Here is a 23,233-nt window from a genome sequence, read left to right on the forward strand (position 1 = left end):
CCCCTGGCTGCTCTTCAGTGAGTCCCCTCATTGCTCCCAATTATGTCTCATTTTCCTCTCGGGCGCCACTTCCTCCTTTCAGTTCGAGGCGTTTCTTCCTAACTCATAACTGTTTTCATCACTCAGTCTCTGATACACACACATCAGACCAAATATCAGGACAAATGCTCACAGAGCAATTACAGCAGAGTGGTCATACTGTGCGATGACACCGCACTGCAGAGGAGCATGTGTTGTTGGGTTTGTTGTTGTTGTTGTTGTTGGGTTTTTTTTTCCCATTTCAAGAGTAACACAGCCTGTATCTGGAGGGGAAAAATAATTGGATTTCATGTCACTCATCCCTCCACCCGTTGACTTGGTTTAGTCACCTCCAGGACCTCGTCACTGCAGCCAGATACGCGGTGACATTTATTAAAAAGCAATCGGAGGGAATGAGAAATGCTGGTCACTTCTAATTCTCCTCCTGCTTCACTGTCCTCATTTTCAGTCAAGCGCCCTTGGACTGAATTCATATTTGGCAAATGCTTGCTGAAGTTTTTGCTGTTATAAAGCCATTAATTCACCATAAGCCCTCTTAGAGCCAACAGAAGGCTAGAAATAAGAATCAAGTTATTGCAAGGCAAAATGATCACCCATGTGCTGGAGTAGTGGTTCTCAACCTGTAGGTTGTGACCCCTTTGGGGATCTGTTGATGCTTTCACAAGGGTCACCTAAGGCCATCAGAAAACACAGATATTTATGTTACGACTCATAACAGTAGCAAAATTACAGTTAGGAAGTGGCAACAAAAATAATTTTATGGTTGAGAGCCACCACAACATGATGAACTGTATTAAAAGTTCACAGTATTAGAAAGGTTGATAATTACTATGCTATAGTTATACTTGGCAACAGAAATTTTAAAAAAATGCGACTCTTCTACCCCAGGCATCAAAGAGTATAGAGAGAGCATGTCAGTTGGCAGTATCAAAGACAGCATTCCAAGATAGAGGAACATCACAAGCAAATGCTAGGAGGCATGAGGAATCTGTTGAGTAGAAGGTAACATTTCTAAGTTTGTATCATTATTACTATAGTTTAGCCTAAATTGTGAAATTCGCTTTCTGCCACATTCCTGAGCTTTCCCATAGAGCCTTGGTAATCTTCCTTTCAATGAGAAATTCAGTGAGGCCCACAGTTGCCCAAAGGGCCGATTCTGAATGTCTAACTTAGGAGCTCCCATGGATGAGGTAAACCCATCTATTGCAATCTACCATACTGGCACCGAGGAACTGAGGTCAAAATTGGGGTTCAGTGACATCAGGGGACTCAAGGTTACAGTTCACAAAGGTGCCTTTACTGGCATATGTGGTGCTTTTATTAGGGTAGCTCCAATTTCAAAGTAGGGACAGAGAAACAAGGAAAAACATAGTGTTTTTAAAAATTACCATCACTAGATGTGCTCAGGAGACAGGTCTTGTGGCTGAATGGGGTTTGTATCTGTAACATTCTTGAACATACTAAGATTCCTTGCTGAGGAAGAGACTGGAAACATCTTGCCTGTGGCATTCCTTGGACAGGTGGAGGCCTTCTTTGGACAGGTGGAGGCCTTCCTCTCAGAGGAATAAATAAAGTTTTATGGAAACAGAGTTCATACATCAGGATAGTATGGGCAAATCTACTATAAGCATGGTACATCATCTAGTCTTGCCACTAGAGTGACTAGAGAGCCTTGCTCAGCACCAATATGCCTTTGCTCCATCTCAGTCCATCCATGGCAACCTCAGAGGTGTCTGCTCAGAGCTGGACCCAATGTGCCTTGAATCTATGCAGTTCCCTATGTCTGATTCTAGACATCTTTGTGAGTTTCCACAAAACACTGAACTTTTGTTCCAGGTGGAGCTGACGTGACATTTTAGCCCAATTTGTTAAAGTATAAGATTATTGGTGTCACACACCAATAAAGAATCTCAGGTGGCAATGGTTGTTTGCAGAAGCATAAAAAAGCTGAGACCCCTGTGTAATTGGTCCCAATAAGGACAAGAGAAGTGGGTACCAAATTCAGCACCACCCCTTGCAGCAAACAATTCTGGCCTTGAGTTGCACATTCAGTTGCCTGGGATACCCGTATCAGGAAGTCCCCAAAGTTCGTGAAGATGAACTTAACAGACCTTTAGGATTATGGCTCCCTTACATGAAGCACTAACCTCATGACAGACTGTGACAAGTGATTTACACACACATCACTGACCACAAAGATGATCAGTTCTTCACAAAGAATGCCGTTGTGGTGACTGAATCGTCATCCATTGCCTGGTACCAAGCAAAGGTTTGACAAGATCAGATTGAAAATCTTTATCAACACACATTAGTTGTACATAGTAAGGGAGCCAGTGGGCCATTTCCTTATGCAGGTTGTGTGCTCTGGCCAAGTCCATTCGCGTTTCTCTCCCCTCGCTCCTTTTCCTTAGCAACCCTTATTCTCTCCAGGTTGACTTTTGTAGTTTTAGTGAAAGAAGCCACATGGGATCTTTCTATGCCAGGCTGGTGTCACTTTTGTCTTAATTCTAGTTACACCCATCTTGTTGCAAATGACAATATCATAGCTCATTGTGTACACACACACACACATATATAATGTTCTAATTTATTTGTTGATGAGTTACTTAGCCACCATCAATAGTAACATAATGGCTGTGACATGCAGGCTTCTCTCTGCTGCGTTTCATTTCCTCTGGACATATGAGCAGAGGCAGGAAAGTGGATCATCAGGTAGAAAGGTTTTTTTCAGCTTATTGAGGAACCCCATACTCTTCTACATAATTACTCCACTAATTTTCCCTCCTGTTGATAGTATATGAGAGTGTTTTTGTCTTCGTATCCAGGGCAACATAATTTTATTGTCGTCTACAATAGACATTCTGAAAAGGACAAGAAACTATCTCATTGCAACTCTGGTTTGTATAGCCTGATAGCTAATGACACTAAAATTTTCCATATGTTTGTGGGTTTGTGTTTTTTTTTCTTTTAACAACTGTTGTTCAGATAATTTGCCCAGTTTTAGTTGAGTTATTCGTTTTCTTGTTGCTAAATTTCTCGAGTTCTTAATATAGTCTGGTTATTAACCCTTTGTTGGATGCATAGTCAGAAAACATTTTTCTCCTGTTTTGTAATTGTCTCTGTTGATTGTTTCCTCTGCTGTGTCGAAAACTTTCAATATGATCTTAATCTCAGCCATCAGTTGTTGCCTTTGCTCTCTGGGCCTTTGGGGTCCTATAATCGTCTATATTTTCTTCTAGTAGTTTCAGAGTACAGGTCTTGGGTCCATTTTGAGTTTTATTCTCCTTCATGCAGCTATGCAGGCTCCTAGCATTACGTAATGAAAGGGGTTCTCACTCCTGCAAAGTTTCCATGATTTTGGTGCGTGTATGTGTGTTGGCCATAGATGTGTGGGTTAACTTCTGACAGGCTTATTTTGTTGCATCAGTTTGCTACTACCTTCTGGTCACTACAACTTTGTAACATGCTACACAGTCGGGTATTGAAATGCAACCACCTTTGTTCTTTTTGATGAAGATTAACTTGGCTATTTCAGATATTCCTTGCTTTTACATGAATTTTAGATATGTAAAGACTATAATTGGGGTTTTAATGGAGGTCGCATTGAATTTATATGACATTGCTTTTGTTAATACGGAGATGTTCACAGCATTCTACTAGGAACATGGCGGGGCTGTTCATTTTGTGTGCTCAACTTCTTTTATGTTTTGAATATCTCATTGTAGAATTTTAACTACTGTGAATAGAACCACCTTAAAAGTTTCTTCTCTAAGCAGATTAATTATTGGTATAGAAAGGCTAATCTTTCTGTGTTGGTTTTTCCCTTTTGCTACTTTACTGACTCACTTACTAGTTCATACCGACTGCGGTGAGCTCTTTGAAATTTTCCATATACAGAATCATATAATCAACAAGTGGGATTAACATGGCTTCCTTCCTATTTGCCTTTTGTTTCCTGCTATTGGCTCATTGGTCCAGCCAGTGCTATGTTAAACAGGATCCATGGTAGAAAAGATGCATTTGTATCTTATCTTAAAGAACTGCTCTCCATGTTTTCCAGTCACCATGACGCTGGCTGTGGCTTTGTCATATGCCATAGACAGCCTTTGCTTCTGTGTGATGTGATGTGATGCTTCTATAACTAATTTGTCCAGGGATCTCTCTGATGAAGGGCTGAATTTCATCAAGGGCTTTTTCTCCACCTGAGATGATGATGATGATGATGATGATGATGATGATGATATGTGTGTGTGTGTGTGTGTGTGTGTGTGTGTGTGTGTGTGTGTGTGTGTTCCTTCATTCTGTTCCTGTGAATCTTTACATTTACTGATTTGAGAATGAGGAGCCATCCTTGCATCTCTTGGTTTAAAATAACTTATTCAGAGTGTATGATCTTTTTGCTGCTCTACTAAGCCCATTTTCCTGAGAATTTTTGTATGTGTGTTTATAAAGTACATTGCTTATTTTGTATGTGTGTTTACAAGAGATATTGATTATTTTGTATGTGTGTTTACAAAGGATATTACGCTCTCTCCCTCCTCCCCACCTCTCTCTGTTTTATCTTTGTCAGGTTTTGGTAACAGACTAACTTTGGTCCCTGACATGAGCTTGGAAGGGTCTCCTTGTTCAAATCTAAGAATTAATTTAGGAAAAATGGGCACTAACTATTCCTTAAGAGTTAGGCAAAATTCCGTTCTGAAGCCATCTGGTCCCGCACTCTCCTTTGTTGGGAGACTTTTCACTACTGAATCAATCTCATTCGTTGTTATTGATCTATTCAGAATTTTCACATCCTCCAGGTTCAGCATTTGTAGGACATGAGTCCACAAATTTATTCATTTCTTCTAGGTTTTTCCATTTGTTAGTATACAGATTTTTATAATAATTTCTAGGGGTTCTTTATATCTGTTATATTGGTTAGGGTGTTTATAATCTCTATCATATGTAATCTTTTATTTCTTGGTTAATATACTTATTTGTTGACCTTTGCTAAAGATTTGTTGACCTTTCATTGGGATTTGTATTGCTTGTTTGGTCTCTATTCCATTGACTTATACTCTGGTCTTTATTTGTTTCCTTCTGCTTTCTTGGAGTTTGGTTTGTTGATGTTTTTCTATGATTGTAAGATGCCTCTTTAGGCTGGCCTGGAGCTTGTGATCTTTTGCCTCTGCCTCCTTCAGCAGAGGCACCATAAATGACAGAGATTCATCTTTAGATTGTTTTTCTGATGCCGCTTGCTGGTGGTTTGAATGGGAATGGCCCCAAGACTCAAGTGTTTAAATTCTTGGCCATAGGGAACTGCACTATTAGGGGGTGCGGCCTTGTTGGAGGAAGTGTGTCACTGTGGGGGAGGGTTTTGAGGTCACATATGCTCAAGCGATGCCCAGAGTGGTCCATGCTGTCTGTGAGGCAAAATGTAGAATGTTTGGCTCCCACCAGCACCATGTCTTCCCTGCCTGCTACCATGCCTCTCACAATGATGATAATGTGTTAAAACTCTGAACTGTAAGCCAGCTTCAATTAAACATTTTCCTTTATAATAGTTGCCATGGTCATGGTGTCCCTTCACAGCAATAGAAACCCTAATACTCCTCTTTTTGTATTGTAGATACTCATTACTTTAAGTTTCCCTCTTAATACTGCTTTTTGCCAAATCTTACATGCTTGAAATTTTCCCTTAAAACAAAAAAAAAAATCCAATTCCCTGTAAAACTTGAGTAAACAAAATTCATTTTGAAATGTATTCCTAGGGGCTGGAGAGATGAGTGCTGCTGCTCTTTTAGAGGACCAATATTTGGTTCCCAACACCCACATCATGTGGCTCACAGCAGCCTGTCACTCCAGCTCCGTGTGATCTGATGTCCTCTTCTGGCTTCCATGTGTGCCTACAGAGATGTATAAATACATACATACATGCATGTATATATACATACAAATAGAAAGTTTTCAACGTATGCTTCAATATTTGAGCATTTATATAATTTCTACAACTTCTTTCATCAGTAATCCGTTGTGTTTAGAAAATAACCAGGTAATGACTTTTCCCAATTTAAAAAAAAAAACATTTTTGTAGCCTATTATTAATGGTCTATCCTAAAGAAAATTCCACATGCCGATGAAAATACTGTGTATTTTATGATAGAGGAGGAGGTCCCCTTCTGTCACAGACCTAGGAGAAGGGAATAGGGTGAAAGAGGGAGGGAGGAACAGGAAGATACAAGTGAAGGCATAACAATTGAGATGTAATCTGAATAAATTACTTAAATAAAAAAAATACTGTGGATTAGCTTCCAATTGATGAAAGTAGCATGTTAAAATCTTTCACTATTGTACTAGAATATATCTTTCCCTGTAATCCTAACAGTATCTGTTTTTATAAAATTGAGTGCTGTAACATCAAGTGCATGCAAGTTTACAATTATTCTGTCTTCTTATATAATATTTTATCTCTTTAAAAGTTTCTGTCATAAAGTGTGTGTGTGTGAGAGAGAGAGAGAGAGAGAGAGAGAGAGAGACTCCTGGCTACTTGAGGTTTCCATTTACTTCCTTCGATCCTTTCACTTTCAGTCTGTATCTTTACTCATAAAGTGAGTTTCTTACAGGCAGTGTATTGTTGGGACTTGATTTTTTTTAATCCACTCATTTGGGCTATAATTTTTAGATAGAAAATATAGTCCATTTACATAGAAAGTTATTAATAAGTAAAAACATGTGTTATCTTGTTAATTTTTCTCTAGTTATTTTGAATATTATTTGTTTTCTTATGCTTACTGGTGGTTTGATAGTTTGTCACTCCAATGATGCTTGATTTAATTTTTTTGGTGGTATTTTTACTTTCATACACTTTTATGGTAATAATTATCTTTATTTTATTTCTGGTTGTAGGACTTTTTGTAAAGCTGTTCTTATAGTCAGGAATTCCCTCAGATTTGGCTTCCTTTGTAGGATCTTTATTAGTCTTGACTTACGAGAGATAGTTTACCTGGTTATAATAATTATCATGAATGAAAATTTTCTTTCAAGATTTCAAGTATTTCGTTCTATTTCCTCCTTATCTGCAGGGTTTTTGCTGGTGACTATTATTAGTCTAATGTGCTTGCTGTTAAAGGTAATTTGGCAGTTTTCTCTGTCAAATTTAAAAATTGTATTCCTCATATTCTGGATAGTTTGTTTAGACTATGATATTGGTGAAGATCTTCCTTAGCATGACTCTTTGTGTCTTACACGCTTCTTTTACATTGATAGTCACATCTTTTCCAGCATTAGGGCGGTTTTCAGATTATGGGTTCCTCCCTGCCCTTTGACAAAGTGTCTTTCAACATAGTCCATGTGGTGGTCCTGGAATTTACTATGTCTCCCTGGTTGGTATCAAAATTAAAAATCCTTCTGCTCGGCCGCCTGATTAGCTTCCTAAGTGCTGGATTACAGGTGTGTACCACCATATCCTCATTGATCCTTTGTTCATAGCAATGGCTCTCAAACTTCCTAATGTTATAAGCCTTCAATATGGTTCCTTGTGTTGTGATGAACTCCAACCATAAAACTATTTTCATTGCTACTTTGTAACTGTCATTTTGCTAAGGTTATGAATTGTAATATAAATATCTGGTATGCAGGATGTCTGATATGTGGGACTCCCATGAAAGGGTTGTTCATCCCCAAGTGGGTCATGACCCACAGGTTGAGAACCACTAAGTTAGAGGCATCCCAAAAATCATCAATTCTCCCTCAATTCTTTATTTTTCTGCTAACTGGAATATTTTGAAAGACCTGTCTTCAAGGTCCCAACATTTTTTCTTCTCTTTGATCTATTCTTCAACAAGATGTTGAGGGTCAACTATATTTTCTTTTGAGTAACTAAGTTTACAAATTTCAAGATTTGTTTCTTTTCCAAAGTTAGCCTCTAATTTCTCAGTCTGTCCAACATGCTATCCTAATTTTATTTGACTGTATTATCTTGGATTTCACCTAGTTTTAAAATTATTTCTTAGGCATTTTACCTATTTTAATTCCTTGAAAATTGGTCATTAGGGAATTTTCTTTCAGGAGTGTCAGGTTTGTTCATGAGAACATATGTATCTGATTGATGAGCTATTTCTGTGACTTTTATGGGATAGCCTTCTTAGAAGGTAGCTTTTTCTTGAAGATGTATATTTTGGAGTGTCAGTATATAGTTGAATTTGGCTCTGATTTTAAATATACACCCCCGTATTCTCTCTTTCCCATAGCTTGGGTTGCCTCCAGCCCACTGGCAGAGTTGGCAAAGACTCTAACCATCTTACTCCATTAAGGGGAGACTTTTCCCCTCTGAGCTGCAGAGATTGTGGGGCAAACACCAACGCACTTTGCCATTGTTCTGGTTCTGTTGTCTCAGCTCTCTGACCCCCAAGAATTTGCATTCTCTTTCTTGCTAACTTCCAACTGTTCTTCCACCATCACTTGTCTCCAAACACAGCAACGTGCCAATCACTGTGGTTCTCTGGAGATGCAGATCAGTGCCAGAAGTCCCTGTGCAGTCATCTTGTCCTTCTCTAAGGCAACAATTTAAAGAAGGAACCATGAACTATGCCTTCCTCTCAGGGTTGTCTCGAGGACTCTGTGAGGGTGGGCATCAGCTAGTGCTGGCCTTGGTGATGATGGGTAATGTTGGAAGGCTTACTCAGTCTTCTTCCCTTTTGTCTACATGAAGACCTCTGTGAGCATCCCATGTTGACTTTGCACTGGAGTTACAAAACCAAGCACAAATTTAACAGGCAGCTTTGCTCAGCTACAAGGAGCAAGTTAACGCTGCTATGACGGCTCGCATACCCAGTACCACCTGGACTCAGGAGGCAGAGGCTGGAGGACCAGGGCTTCAAGCCTGTCTATCTCACATAGACTGCCTCAGGTCTGTCACGATCCCCCTCAAGAGAGAAAGCTGCCCACAAATTACTATCCTCTTAAAATGCATGACTTGCTCTTGAGAACAAAACTGATTGGGGAAGGAGCACAGGGTGGCGAGCCAGTGAAAGCAAATTGAGGTGGGGTAGTGTATGGCTCTCAGGAGATCCAGGGAAAACTAAAGGCAAGCTGTCAGGGATTACTTTTTTAAATCTAGACTCTTCCTGACAAGCAACCTTGCTTTTTGCCAAGGACTGAGCATGTGCAGAAAAATTAATCCGCTACAGCATGAGAAAGACTTATGCGGCTGCAAGGGACTCCCTCCAAACCAGCCTCCCTCTCGGCTCCCAGGAGAGTGAGTGCTTTAGCTCTGTGGTTTGTGACTTCTGTGACCCACAGAAGCCGTGGTCTCACTTCTACCATGTTTGCATTCTTCTCTGCATTTCCCATTTCCTTTTGAGTTCTTCCCTGGCTCTGTTGTTGCTGCGGCCGCTGTCCGAGGGAGATAATGGAAATGAGATTTCTTAGGCTCTAGACAAGGCATGGTGACTTGTGTGTGCGCCCCCCACCCCCACCCTGGGGCTGCATGCTTCCTGCACAGAGCAGGTATGTGACTTTCCTCCCTTGTAGTCAGCTAAGTAGCAGAAGCGTGACTTGCCACTTGCACTGGTGTCAGCAGGACGTACTGAAGCAGTTTCGGGGACTTGACTACTGGCCCCAGTGCTACAGAGCCTTCTGAAAGACGCTTAGACAGGCAAGGCTCTCCCAGAAGATTGTCTTCAGCTATTCAGGGTAGAGTTGGGAATTCCATTTCTACACAGTTTACTGGTTGTAATTTAAAAGGCATTAGAAACAGTAGGGTTAATACATCCCAATGAGGGTGTGTGCAATAGTTTCCCCTTATCTGAAGTTACCCCCCCCCCACATGGTTTTGTACACTGCCAATAGTTGGCTGAAAATGGCAAATGGAAAAGTCCAGAAATGAAACACCCATAACTTGCATTTATTACAACATATCGGCATAATTGTTCCATTTTATTATTGTTGTGGCTAATGTGCTTAATATATATTTTATAGAGTTATGTGTATAAGAAAAAAAAGCACAGATAAGTGATAGAATATGATTTGAGAGATGCTATATAGATATAGTATTCACGGTTTCAGGTACCTACTTCTATAATCTCTGTATCTTGTAAGTGGACCTGGGCTGAGGGCAAAGTGTCAGACTCTTTTGGCTAGTGCAGGCTTTCTCTACACACACTATAGTCAGGCAGGGCTCTGTGCATGGGCTGTAGGTTCTGAGTCTTTTTAAAAAGGATATATTTTGTATACAATCTCTGTTTACCATACATACTTGATACACACACACACACACACACACACACACACACACACACACACACACACACACTTCCTTCCTTCCTTATGAGGAGGGTAATTCTCTTGCATCACCTCTATCCCCATTGCTCCCAACTGCCCCCCCCCCAAGCCCCCAACAGCAGAGAGGATCAGAAGTGGCCTAATGGCCTCCAGAATCCTTTGTAGGCACCCTGTCATTCCAGGAGTCCCTACATGGTCACAGCAGTGACTTCCTGTACAGCCAGTGGAACTTGACATCACATGATTCTGGGTTGCACAGATGCACAAGGATTCCATTCTTCTGTGCTATGCTGTAGCTTTGCTGGAACACAGCCCCCCCCCCCCATTTCCCTTTCTGTTTACAGTGTTTTCCTTGGTCCCCTCCCTTTCTATGTGAGACATCAGTCTTCATCACATCCAAGCAGATTGTAGATGGCTGGTACAGGCCCCACTCTGCACTTGGCTCTTCTCAGGCCCAGCAAACACACTGGTTTGGACTCTGTTCACCCATCTGTCACCTCACTTCTCTGGGCACAAGGTAGAGTGGGCACAAGGTAGAGTGACAATTTGTGGTTGGCTTTTCCTTTCTGCATCTGTGAAGGCATCTTTATCCCTGTCTGCTGTGGCTGTCTCTCTGGGCGGTGGTCCTGCCTCAGTGGAATGCTCAGATCAATTTTCCTGAGTATCCCATGCAGGTGAATCTCCTGCATCCGCAAATACAGAATGGCTCGAGGCTAAATGGTCTGGGCTACCCATGCAAGGGTGAAAGAGGTACTGGTTCATCCCCAAAATGCTAAGACAGGGTGCCTCTGCCTTCAATCCTACACATCACCACCTCAAGGACACCAAAGCAGACATCTGCTTCTGGAACACGGAAAGTCACAGATGATCTGCCATATCAAGTAAACTCTCATCCAAGTGGCTGAAAACACTATTTCCTGTTTGGGGGAGGTATTTGGCGGGGAGGGGGCTTGGGGAGTGAGTGAGGCAGAGAAACCAAACAGCAGGAACAGCTGGAATAGGCCCAGGATGCAAGCACAGACATCAAAGGAGACACATGTTCACATTAGTCCCATGCACCATGTTCAGCAGAGTGTCCAGGAGCTTTCTCCAGCCCACTAAGGCACAGACAGTTGAAAGTAGAGCCTGTTCACTCTGTACTGGTGCATCTCCCTAACTGTGCCCTGGTAACTCCCCAAACACCGTCCGAATAGTTTTTAAAAGCTTTCTTCCATGAAAGATTTGGAACTCAACACTCCTCTAGATATGGGGCAGTGCGGAGGAATGAGTTTAAGAAGTGTGTGCACATAGGTAGCTGATGTGCAGCTTGGTCTTCATGTGGGTCCCCTAGCAAGTGGGGTGGGGGTTGTACCTGACATGGACTCTGTTGCCTGTTTCTGGGCCACTTTCCCCTGGCTGGGCTGCCTTGTCTGGCCTCAGTGGAGGAGGATGTGTTTAGCCCTGCAGCGACCTGATGTGCTGGGGTGGGTTAGAGGGACTCGCTTTTCTGAGAAGGAGAGGGGGGAAGAAGGTGGGGCTGGGTGGGACCAGGAGGCGAGGAGGGAAAGGGCTATGATAGGGATGTAAAATGAATGAATAAATTTAATTTAAAAAAGAACTTACACTAAAACAATACTTATTGCCATAAAAAAAGAAGTATATATCTGTACTGTAGTGGGTGGTAGGGGAGTGGGAGCAAACATTTAGAAACTGACAGTGAGTGACTATTGACAATACAAGGTTTTTGCTGTCTTATAGACCTGTTTGACCACATATGGTTTGGGGATTGATGGCAGACTAGACACTGTATTGGATCACATACCATCACTGTTAACAACAAGCTGATGGAAACACAACCCTCCACATGGAAACACCACACCCACTGCACCACTGCATGTGAACAAGACAGGTTATGTCACTCTGAATTTGTCAGTGCTGTGGAAGAAATGTGGGTTGAAAAATCATGGCTCCCGTTTTCCTTTATATTACATGGATCTTGCAAAATAGCTTGAACTTATACTCAGTTGATATAGACATGGCAGATGATTTCCATCCTTATCACTCCCTTCTAACTCAATCCGAAGCCTTCGGGGTTGCAACTTTTGTACTAATATTATTTTAAGTTATATATATATATGTGTGTGTGTGTGTGTGTGTGTGTGTGTGTGTGTAGACATGTATATATATATATGTATATATACACATTATATGTATACATATATATATATATCTTAAAATAATATTATACATTCATCTGAATGTGTTTGTGCATGCAAGTGCACTGCCCATGGAGGCCCGAACTGAGCAGCAAGCTCTTTTAATGAGGCTGGAGAGACAGAGTTTAATATTTTAAAATTAAATATAAAATAGGTTTCATGATAACCTCAGGGCTGTGTCTCACTGCACTCTGCTCATTTCCACCCCATCAGCATCTCCCACCCTCCTTGCCACATTTCTTCTCGTTCCCTTTCCTCCAACGAGGAGCACCCACCTTGTTTTTTCATGTCTTTTACAATCTAGATTCTGCATCAAGAAAGCTACTGTTTAACCTTTTATAGCAATATACTCTTATTTACCTCTTCAATCCCATTGAATCTCTCTCTACCCAGCGCGTTCTCCCACTTTCCTTTTTGCTGGCCCTCACAAATGTGTGTATTTAAACTCTAAGCTCCACATAGGAAAGAATATGTTCCATTTGAGTCCAGCTTACCCACGTACCATGATGACCTCTGACTTCATCCATCTTTTCTGCAAATAGCATCATTTCAGTACTCTCTCTCTCTATGGCAGAACGAAACTCCATGGTATGTATATGCCACATTTTATCCCCTTATCTGTTAACAGGCATCTGGGCTGGTTCTGTATCCTGGTTATAGTGAGCAAAGGAGCAACAAAGCTGTATGCATAAATATCCCTATGATGGCCCTGGGGTACATACATACCCAGGAGGGGTAGCATCCCATCACATAGTAATTTTGTGTTTGTTTTGATCAGGAACCTCTGCACTGGTTTCCAAGTGTGGATACCACTTTACATTGCCACCAGCAGTGTGTAATAATCATTTGCCCAAGTCCTCACTAACGTTTATTGTCCTTTGTTGGAGGGAGGGCAGCGACAGTCATTCTGACTAGAGGGAGATGGAACCACCATACAGTTTGGTTTGTATTTCCCCGACAGCCCACGGTATTGAACATTTTCCCCCCATATTTGTTGGTCACCTGTGCTTCATTTGAGAACTGTGTATATTTACCCGTTTGTTGAAAGGATGGTTTGCATGGTATTTAATTTTTTGAGTTCCAGGATATATTTTTTTTAAGGGTAATGCTCCTCATTATAAATTACAGTATCTGATTCTATTGTATAAAACAGACTAAGGTTAACTTCCCTTAACCCCTCTGCCTTCATTTTAGTTCTCTAAAAGGTAGTTTTATGTATATTTAAGAACATTTTAAAGTATAAACAAAGCAGTAGGATGGAATGTTCCCTCCCTGTTTACGAATGTGACATAGGCGGGTGAGAAGGGCCATTGTCACTCCTCACTGTGGTCAGTCTTCAAGCCATGGGAAGAATTTACATGGAGGACCTGACTTCATGTAGCTGTTGGTAGGGGACAGTCTGTGACTCAAGAAGACAAGAAGGAATGTTGTAGAGACATGCCCGCCCGCACACACACACACACACACACACACACACACACACACACACACACACACACACACACACCAGATCTTCAAATGGAAACACATTTCCACAGCGGCTCTGAGTCACGCTGTATCAGTAGCTTGGACCAAGACACAATGCTGCTCAGATGCAACTTTTGCCTACATGTAAATTGGTTCTTAGATGTTCTGCTAAAGTCTGAGTCCCACATCCCCCGGGAGGGAAGAAAGTGCACCGAGGGAACAAAAGGGCCACACAGACCCACTTACTGAGCTCTAGTCTCCATGCTCTTCTGACCTTCCCAGTGAGTCTGAAGCTTGCAGTCACTGTGGCTTTTCTCTGGAGGTTCTTATTCTTACAGTAGGATACTCCCTCTAAAGTCAGGTTCAGACTCCCCGTTCCCCAAAATCTATCCCAAAACAAATCTCACAGCTAACCCAAGCAGGGATGCCAACCTCTACTAGCCTCACTACAAGGAGCCAGAGCATCTCAAACAGCAGCGAGAACACAGAGTCTGTGGATGAAGTGTTTTTGAAGTGTCCTGACCCCATCTGTAGGAACGGTCAAATAGGACCGTACCCGTTCGCTTTTTGAAGTGGGAAATAACTAAAATTAGCATAAGCACAAGCTATTGGATCTTCCTAAAAAACAAAGCCTATTTAGACAGCTGAAGAAAATCAGTGATGAATGGATGGGGAGTGAAGGACAGAAACTGTCAGAAGCTGGAAAGTACTCTGAAGAATGTAACAAGCAAATAATTAGATACAGCCACTGATGCTGGGCTGTGGTGGCGCACACCTTTAATCCCAGCACTCAGGAGGCAGAGGCAGGTGAATCTCTATGAGTTCAAATCCAGACCAGCCTGGTCTACAGCGTGAGTTCCAGGACAGTCAGGGTTAAAAACAACACAAACAGTGTGTGTGTGTGTGTGTGTGTGTGTGTGTGTGTGTGTGTGTGTGTGTGTGTGTATCCACTGACTGTAAATCCCATTATGAACATGCTGATGACTCAGATGAATGCATCAAAATCTAGGATCCCGGTAAAACAACAACTTCATTTCAACAGAGTGTTGGGTCAGGGACTCACCTCAGGAAGTGGTACTGGTTTTCCTTTCTGTAGCCAGGTATCTAACAAGAGGCAAGTTGGAAAGGAGGTTACACCCTGGCTCATAATTTGAAGGGACACAGTCCAGGATGGCTGGACAGCATAGCAACTGCAGCTTTGTGGTGACAGGAAGCAGGCAGAAGGGGCGATAGTCCTCTACTGGGTTTTACCCTAACTCACCTTGGCTTGCAACCCATGGGAGGGCACCGCTCACAGTCAGGTAGGCTCTCCTCGCCACCGTTCATGCTCTCTGAAAATGCCCCTCAGTACACTGGACAGCGTGTCATCTCACTAACGCCCTGAGTGTCTCTTTATCCAATGAAGCAGCCAGGAAATCAACCCTCCCCCACAGTACTGGACTAGTTTCCGTTTCTCCCCCTAACATTCAGGCAGAAGTAGTCTTCCTCCCTCTGGTGAAGGAAACAGATGAACACAGGAAAGGAACGAAACATGCATGCACTGAACAGAAAGACTAGTTAGCAACAGTGGAGAGCTGCCGCGCATGCGTGCTTGCTTGCAGTGGAGGAAGACTGCCACGGTGCCCCTTTATCCTTCAGTTGTCTTTGTGGTGTATGTTTTTTCAGCATTACAGATGTGGTCTATAGGGGAAAGGGTGCTCCCACACTATAAAGATAACATCTCAGACTTGACGCACAGTGTCTTTGCCTCATGACTGGGTTGCCTGGTGTCATCCTAAAGGCTGATTTTGGTAAGGAAGCCAGCTTCCCTGGCGCAGGACGCTAGGAGAGTCAAAGCCTGTACTGGGGACTACAATCATACATCACAGTGGATAAATGCCATCTCCTTAGGTTAAATGTAATAAGTGCTCACATCAGGATACATTTCTTTAAGAACAGTTCTACCTAGAGCGCCTCTGATTACCCCACAGTCTACCACCTGCACATCTGGACTTAAGTCCCATGTGCAACAGGTGCTTTGAGCATCCGCTGCGACAGCGAAGCCACATTAAAGTAAACCTGACTTCCAAACACCATGACAAAACCTAGAGCACCACTCTAAAAAAATAGAGTCCCTAATGTCACAGCATAACTGTGAGGGGTGTCACACCCTTCTTCTGTGAATATGATTAAAATTGTGCAACTAGAGAGAGGGGAATGGGAAACAAGTTGTTGGAGTCTGAAAGCACGGGTCCATTTTGATGTAGTGGACACCTTCAACACTGGACTTCTAGGAAGTTCTAGAAAGCTCCACCAGGGCACTTACAGAGGCTCATATAGAAAGGTGGAAATGTTCCACAATGTCGTAGGGGAGGGGTTTACTCTGGGGTGACAGGATCGTCACCCATCATGACGCAGACTGGCTATGGTGTTCCACACAAGACTTGGCAATGGAAGGAGAGCAGCGTAGCTGATTGCTAGCATCTGTGACAATGGGGTCCTTACATCTCTCCCTGAGCAGGAGTCAAGAGACCCTCCACCAAGACCCCAATCACCCTTCCGCCCTGCTCTGCTCGTCAGGTTCTTAGGGCAGCTAATGCACATGAGAGGCAAAAGCTGTCTGGGGATGAGATCTGCTCAGTAGTGTAGCTGCCTGTCAGCTAGCCATGCTGTGGGTGGCACTTACTAGTGATGAAGCTGCCTTTGCATCCCCTGTGTCCCTGTAAGTAGCCCCAGCAACCTCACTGATTCGCCAGGCTGGACTTAACTGAAGTCTGTAGGCTCCCTCTTCATCTGGAAAAAAGAGGTGTTTAGATCTCTCCAGGCAATGCTATTTGATATACAAAACTTCATCATCAGCTCCATTTAACCCTATAGAATATCAGCTTATCTATCCCTCCCTCCCATCCATCCATCAATCCATCCACCTACCTATTTAGTGTGTGTGTGTAGATGGGGGCACATATGCCACAGCATGTGTGTATGTGGTAGTCAAATGATAACTTATAGGAGTCAGGCTAGGGAATTGAACTCAGGTCATAAGGCTTGGTAGCAGGCACCTTTACCCACTGAGCCATCTCGCTAGCCCAGGGGGTTCTGTTTTACTCAGTACTGGGCCTGGACTATGGAATAGCACATATATAACATATACAAGAAATTCTATGTGTATCACTGAGCCTCCCATAAGGTCTTAATTGTACGAGGAAATCTTGTTTTCAAGATAATTACCAAGAATTGTTGACATCATATGGAGATATTCCTGAGACTGTAAGAGTTCCAGTCTCAGGTTGAGAACGAGTGTGGTTGGGATCTCAGGTCATGACAACCAAAGACCTCCAGTGGGTAGATCAACAGTCTCTCTCTATAATGGAGCCAGGGTCAGACTCAGTGCTACTGGCCATGGAACCTTTGCTGATGGACACACTTATCAAAGCATTCACTCACTTGAGTCTTTATTCTAATGCTACTATTTCTGTATATACCAACAGCTGGTGACAGAGAAAATGACCAATCACTAGTCTCTAATTCACTGGCTAAAATACAGTCCCTTATCTTCCAGTTGACACCAAGAGGAGAGAGGAGCAGGAAGACTCAATTCTGCTGAGGAGACATTCACACTTGGGTGGAAACAGCCCCTTCCCTGATGTCTTCTCAGAAAACAGAGACAGGTATGGAGCTTACATGGAAAGACTTTAAAGAAAAAAAAATAGAGACACGTTCCATATAGAAAGCAATACAAAGGGGTTATATGAATTTATTTCTCATGTAACAATTAGTTTAGAAAAAAATCCCCACTTTCAATGTTAATCCCATCTCTCCTGTTTTAAAAAGTGATAAAAGGACAAGAATCCCCCCACAAAATACAATGGCTGTCTGCTCCATATTTACAGATTACCAGTTGTGAGTAAGGCCCAGTTGGCTGAAAGTTAACATTACTTCGAACAACCCAAATCTTTTGTGCATGGCAGAACACCAACGAGTCTATAGGCTCTGGTGTCAGATTCCCTTTGCTGCTTCAGGAGAAAAGAGAAAACACCCTTCCAGTGTTTTAAATTATTTTTTGGTCTCGCTATTTAATCATGTTGAAGTGGACAGTTTCCCTTTGGTGTAAAATCAGAGCACTGTGTATACAACTTAATTCAGCTTAATTCTTATTATTTGTTCCCTCTCCTTCCTCTAAAAGAGGTATGGCAGGGTCCACAATGAGGTTCAAATGACTATATTTTTTTATTAAAGAAATAACAAAATTCAGAGAACTGAATGGTCAATGGGATATGTAGTAAGCCTCAGGTGGTCACCTGAACACACGGGCACAGGATGGGCACGGTGTGCTTTCACAGGGAGAGACACCTGACTGCTGTGGCAAGCTCGTTGTTACCATCCATGCCTCCGGGTGGCTAAGTTTGCAAAGTGAAAACTTTTCTATGTGTAAAAACTCCTTTAATCCTTTAGTGATCACAATTATCTGGGGAGAAGTAGGGGGCGGGGCAAAAGGCAAGTAGTTCTTACCTGGCTTTTGCACAGATGCTCGCCGCGCGTACCTTCCTCCAATGTCTCTACCCAAGATCAGGTAGGAGTGGTTTGTGTCTCACAGAAAGCCTTAGCACACTAAACATGAACACAACTCTAAAGGCAACTGGCAACATGCCCTATGGGGAAAGTTTCCCCAAGACTGTAGACACTTGGTAAGAATATTGCTCTGAAGAGAGAAAGGTGCTTGAGTGGTTTTCTTCACTGGACTGAAAACCTTCCTCTGTGACATCGTCTGATCCCTTGGACTTTCACAGTATAAGATTGTAACAACGAATCTGGCCACTTAAAAGAAAAACTTTTTCTCCCCTTTCAGAACTCAGCTCCTGGAGAAGCTGTCCCTGCAGCCTCTCTGTTCCCACCTGATCCCAGTTGACTTCAAGAGGACGAAGGCACTTTCAGGAAAGTCCCATGACCCACGGTGAGTGGGGCTTCTGGGGAAGGAGGGGGACTCTTCTCTTCATAATGGCAGCAGTGCTGTCTCGTCAAATGGTTACTTGTCTTTTTTAAATAAAGTGACAACCTAGGGCTCCAGTTATGAATGCAACTCATTTCTCTACCCATAAATCTCTAGAAAATATCAATTTCATCATTATCTACTGTATGCTTATAATATCTAAAAATAAAAGTTTGATATAAATAAATGTCCTTTAGTGTCAGTATACTAAAAGACCAGCCCATTGGCCTCTAGACAACCATTAAGAGCATTTTAGCAATACAACAGCAGCTAACTATGACAACTGCATTGCAAAGTCCATTTGGTCTGTCTTTGTACCTGGCCAGTGGACTACAGTCATAGCCAAGGGTTCCTAAGATGCTGACGCAAATGAACAGAATTTGGTCCAGAGCTAAGTGGCCCCCACTTCCCAATAGCACATAAAATTCTGCATAGGAACACTAATTGATGTCCAGTACCATTTCAAATAAACGTTTGATGGAGCCAGAAAAAGATGTGTACCAATGATAGGAACATGAAGATGAGAGACAGATTCCACAGGACGAGCAACGAGACCCTGTAAAGTGCTGGAAGACCTCAGTCATTATTCTAAAGCAGAAAATTATACTTTGATTTTTTTTTTTCCAAATCCCCAAACACCAAAACGGTTCAAGCAAAGAAAATAACTTCTAAGCCTTCTGGCATCCCAGATGTCAAATTCTCCTTCATTTTAGGTAAAAAATAAAAATAAAAATAAATCAGTGCATATGTAAAATAGGTAAATAGAAAGAAACAAAGCCCTACCCTCACTTTGCAAATTCTGTCCAATTGCCAGTTTAAAAGGCATTCTCCCTTTGGTGCTTTTATGGCAACATGAAACAGTTCTCTTGTCTTTCTTGTTTGCCATGAAGTACAGGTGTGAATTCAATGCTTTGGTCCTGATACCAGACACCCAGAGTGCCAAAGGACCATCGGGTGCAGTGAACACTGTCCACAGATGATGTCCACCTTTGGAGACAGCAGGTGTGATGTCCAGAAGGTGCCGCTACCAACGGCCGCTGACACTGGCGATGTCCGAGTGATACTGGCGGGGCAGCCTCCCACTGGCCCCACCTTCCAGGAAGGAGGTACACGCATTTGGCGGTTCAAAAAGTTTTCTCCGGTTTTTACTTAGCTCTAGGAAGAGAATTAAAAAAAAGAGAAAGAGCCAGTTGTTAGCGGGTCAGTGGAGAAGTGCTCTGCATCAGAGCTTGGAGGATGGTGACAGTGGCTTTCCTAGGGGGGAAAAGCCAGGTCAATGGCAAGAGGTAGACATTTCTAAACATTACATAGCCTGCAGTGTGAGAGGCACTTACTGCTCACCTAGGAAACAAGGGGCAAATGGCGTTTGTTACGGTTTGTGAAACACCCAAGGAAGTGTCCTTCTCAGAGTTCCCTAGCCATATCAGACAGTTTTGCTAGGCCAAAAGTCAGAGACAAATAGGCATGTGTATCTTTTAGCCTCAGAAGATGTATTACCAATGTCAGTGAGAAGTACTCTAGCTGGGGACACAACTTAGTGGTAGCTCCTTTGCAATACACAGGGCTGAAGCTCTTGGTTCAGCCAGCAGGGAACACACACACACACACACACACACACACACACACACACACACACACACACACACACAGACACACACACTCCCTACATGTCAAACACAGAAAGCATTAAGGCAGGCAAGTCAGACATGGAGATGCCTGTGACTGCAGGGCTGCCCAAGAGAAAATTAAGCTGCCACCCCTACAATTGCACCAATGCACCAAGCCTGTGCTTCCTGAATGACAACCAGTCATGAACAAAACCATCAGCTTAGTAAAGATCTTGCCCGCTTAGAAAATTAACGCTTAAAAACAACACCCCGAGTGCTTAGAAAATAGGTCTAATGATTTTCACATGGCGGTACAGAACCAAACAGAAAAGCAGACACCTAGTTGTTGCAGACAATGTGGGACTTGGCATCTGTGCCGTTTGATGGACCCTGACATCACCAAAAGGTTGGTCCTTCTAGGAAGACATGCAAGTGGAACTGTGGGAGAGGAAACTGGGATTTCTCATAAGCACCCAATGGAAATCTCTCCAGTTTGCTCAACTTTGAACAATCCAAGGGCATAAAGCTGACTTGCTTGAAGTTGTCTGTGGTCAGAGGATTGTGGCAGGAGACCCAACATATCTGCACAGAACTCAGTTGAATGCCACATCCTGTGTGCATCGCCTTTGGAGTTCTGCAGTCAACGCTATGAGCCACGGGTCCTCTAGTGAGTCTCAAGATGAGGAAATGACTGAGGCTCTAAGAAGCCAGGTGTTGGGACCACCAGGTCTGCTGAGTACTGGAGGGTAGGTCAGCCAGCACCTTTAGCAGTTCACCTGAATGAAATATCTGCCCTGTAAGGGTCAAGGCAACCTTGGAGATACCTCTCTTTTGTTAACACTCCGTTCTTAGAGAAAAGATAAGATTGATGCATTAACGGTGACAACAGTTACCCATAGAATCCCTTTTGCTCAAGTCTTTCCTATGGGGCAGGTAACACAAGCATTCTCTAGCTTATAGATAAGAAACCCAAGTTTCCAAAAGTTGACGTCACTTGCTTGAACATTGTCCTCATCGGCCTGCTACAAGGGTCCCCTGAACACTGAGTTTCATGACCACAGATAAACAAGGCCCTGTGGTGGTGGGAATGCCACCAGAGATATCACTATTTAAGGTATGTAAGACCGGTGACAGGGCATTAGTTTCTACCTAAGTATGCTAAAAACCATCTATGAATTTTAAGAATGGTTTGAAATCTGTGAAGATTTAAGGTATCTCTATGAACAAGGCTCACACTGGCACACATGGCACGGCCGCTGCTTCAGTTGCTATAGACTCTAATATTCCTTCTAAGAAGCTGAATGAGTTGTGTCTTATTTTTAAAAACCCACACACATGAAACTTCAAACTTCAGTCAAGATGGAATTGAATGTCCTTAAAGGCGAACTTATGGAAGACCATCTTTGGTCTCTATTTGTCTCACAGGGACAGAACATGAAGGCAGGAGTTTATTCCCATATCACAGAGAAGGAAAAGTGAGGGATGGGGCTGAACACTCTTCCCCAGCACAGGAGCATGGGCAATGAGCACATGAAAATAATGGGGCCAATTTTCAGTGGTTGTTTTTAAAAGGTTCCAGCATATCTGAAAGAATACAATGACCGTGCAGGGCCATCCACAAAGGTGCAGTTTCTAAAAGAGTGACCATACAGTTAAGGCTCAGGAACAACAAAACAAAACAAAACAAAACTGCCTGAGAGATGTCAAGGCAAATCCTACGGAAGATATTTTAGGGTCTTACTTATTTTTTTAAGATTAAAGTGCAAACTCCTTTCTCTACTTGCCTCCTTTGTCTCAGAAGCCCTAAGGGGATAGTTTTTGGAAAATACCAACCTTTTTCTTTGAAATTCCAAGGTTCACACAATCCTGGCAGCTCTCAGGATCTTGTTGCGGATCTGAACAGAGTCACAAACTAAAAGAATAGGTCGGGAGATGTTAGATCTACCTGAGGCTAGGGCAGGAGGCTTCTCACTGAGTCTGTCCAGCTAACTAACCAGTTACTAGTCTCAGAACCTTCTGATTAAAAAAAAAACAGCAACTCAAGTTTATTTTTGGATACATCTCTACATTTCAAGTTCATTTCCTACAGCATTAAAATGCAGGCTTTCTGCCCCCAAGATAAAACCTCATACCAAAAGAGCAACTGCAAGGATAAATTTAGCAATCTGCACGGTTTTGCAGAGGAGTTTTGATCAGATCATCTAAGCAGAAGACAAGCATGAATCTGGGCTGCACAGCAAGCTTTAAACTTTCTGGGAGGGATGCCTGGGGGTTGTGCGCAGTGCGCGGGAGTCTTTGTTACCAGGTAAGCTGAGTTGGGGAGAAGCTTTTTGATGAAGTGTTGCTTGATGACATTACTTGCAAGGGAAATTATGTATTAGGTTCCAACTAATGCACCCGGCATAGTAAGGCAAACTACCCTCAGTGTGATCAAAGACCCTGTGCTGTTCAGAGCACAACGCCGAGGTACCCCATTCTCTCTTTAAAGGCAAGAGAGTCCATGAATCCACCAAGAGAGGCGGTCTCCAAAACATACACACTGACCCCAGAAGAACGACGCTGGAGAAGGATGTTTGGAAAATAAAGAGGATTCAAAAAACCCCTTATCTTATTCCCCGTTCTCCAAACCCCATATCCCAAAGGAAGGCTTCCTGATGGTCCACCTACAACCTGTGAAAGTGTTTGGTAGGGGCTGGAGA

The 23,233-nt window shown here is 42.7% G+C and overlaps 1 protein-coding gene and 1 long non-coding RNA gene across 4 annotated transcripts in view; one reads left to right on the top strand and one right to left on the bottom strand.

Moving 5' to 3' along the window:
* LOC311581577 overlaps positions 1-18,606 on the top strand; it is a 302,265-nt gene extending 283,659 nt beyond the window's left edge. For all 3 annotated transcript variants that reach the window (XR_014773803.1, XR_014773804.1, XR_014773805.1), the window contains one exon: positions 17,500-18,606. This is a non-coding gene — a long non-coding RNA (uncharacterized lncRNA). The remainder of the gene's footprint in view (positions 1-17,499) is intronic.
* The window catches only part of BICC1 (BicC family RNA binding protein 1), a 221,735-nt gene continuing 216,166 nt past the window's right edge, over positions 17,665-23,233 (bottom strand). Inside the window, exon 21 of the mRNA XM_084753994.1 lies at positions 17,665-20,082. Coding sequence (XP_084610120.1) covers positions 19,952-20,082 — 131 coding nt within the window. The 3' untranslated portion in view covers positions 17,665-19,951. The remainder of the gene's footprint in view (positions 20,083-23,233) is intronic.

This window comes from Acomys minous (assembly GCF_964271855.1).
Source record: "Acomys minous genome assembly, chromosome: 13".
NCBI lineage: Eukaryota > Metazoa > Chordata > Mammalia > Rodentia > Muridae > Acomys > Acomys minous.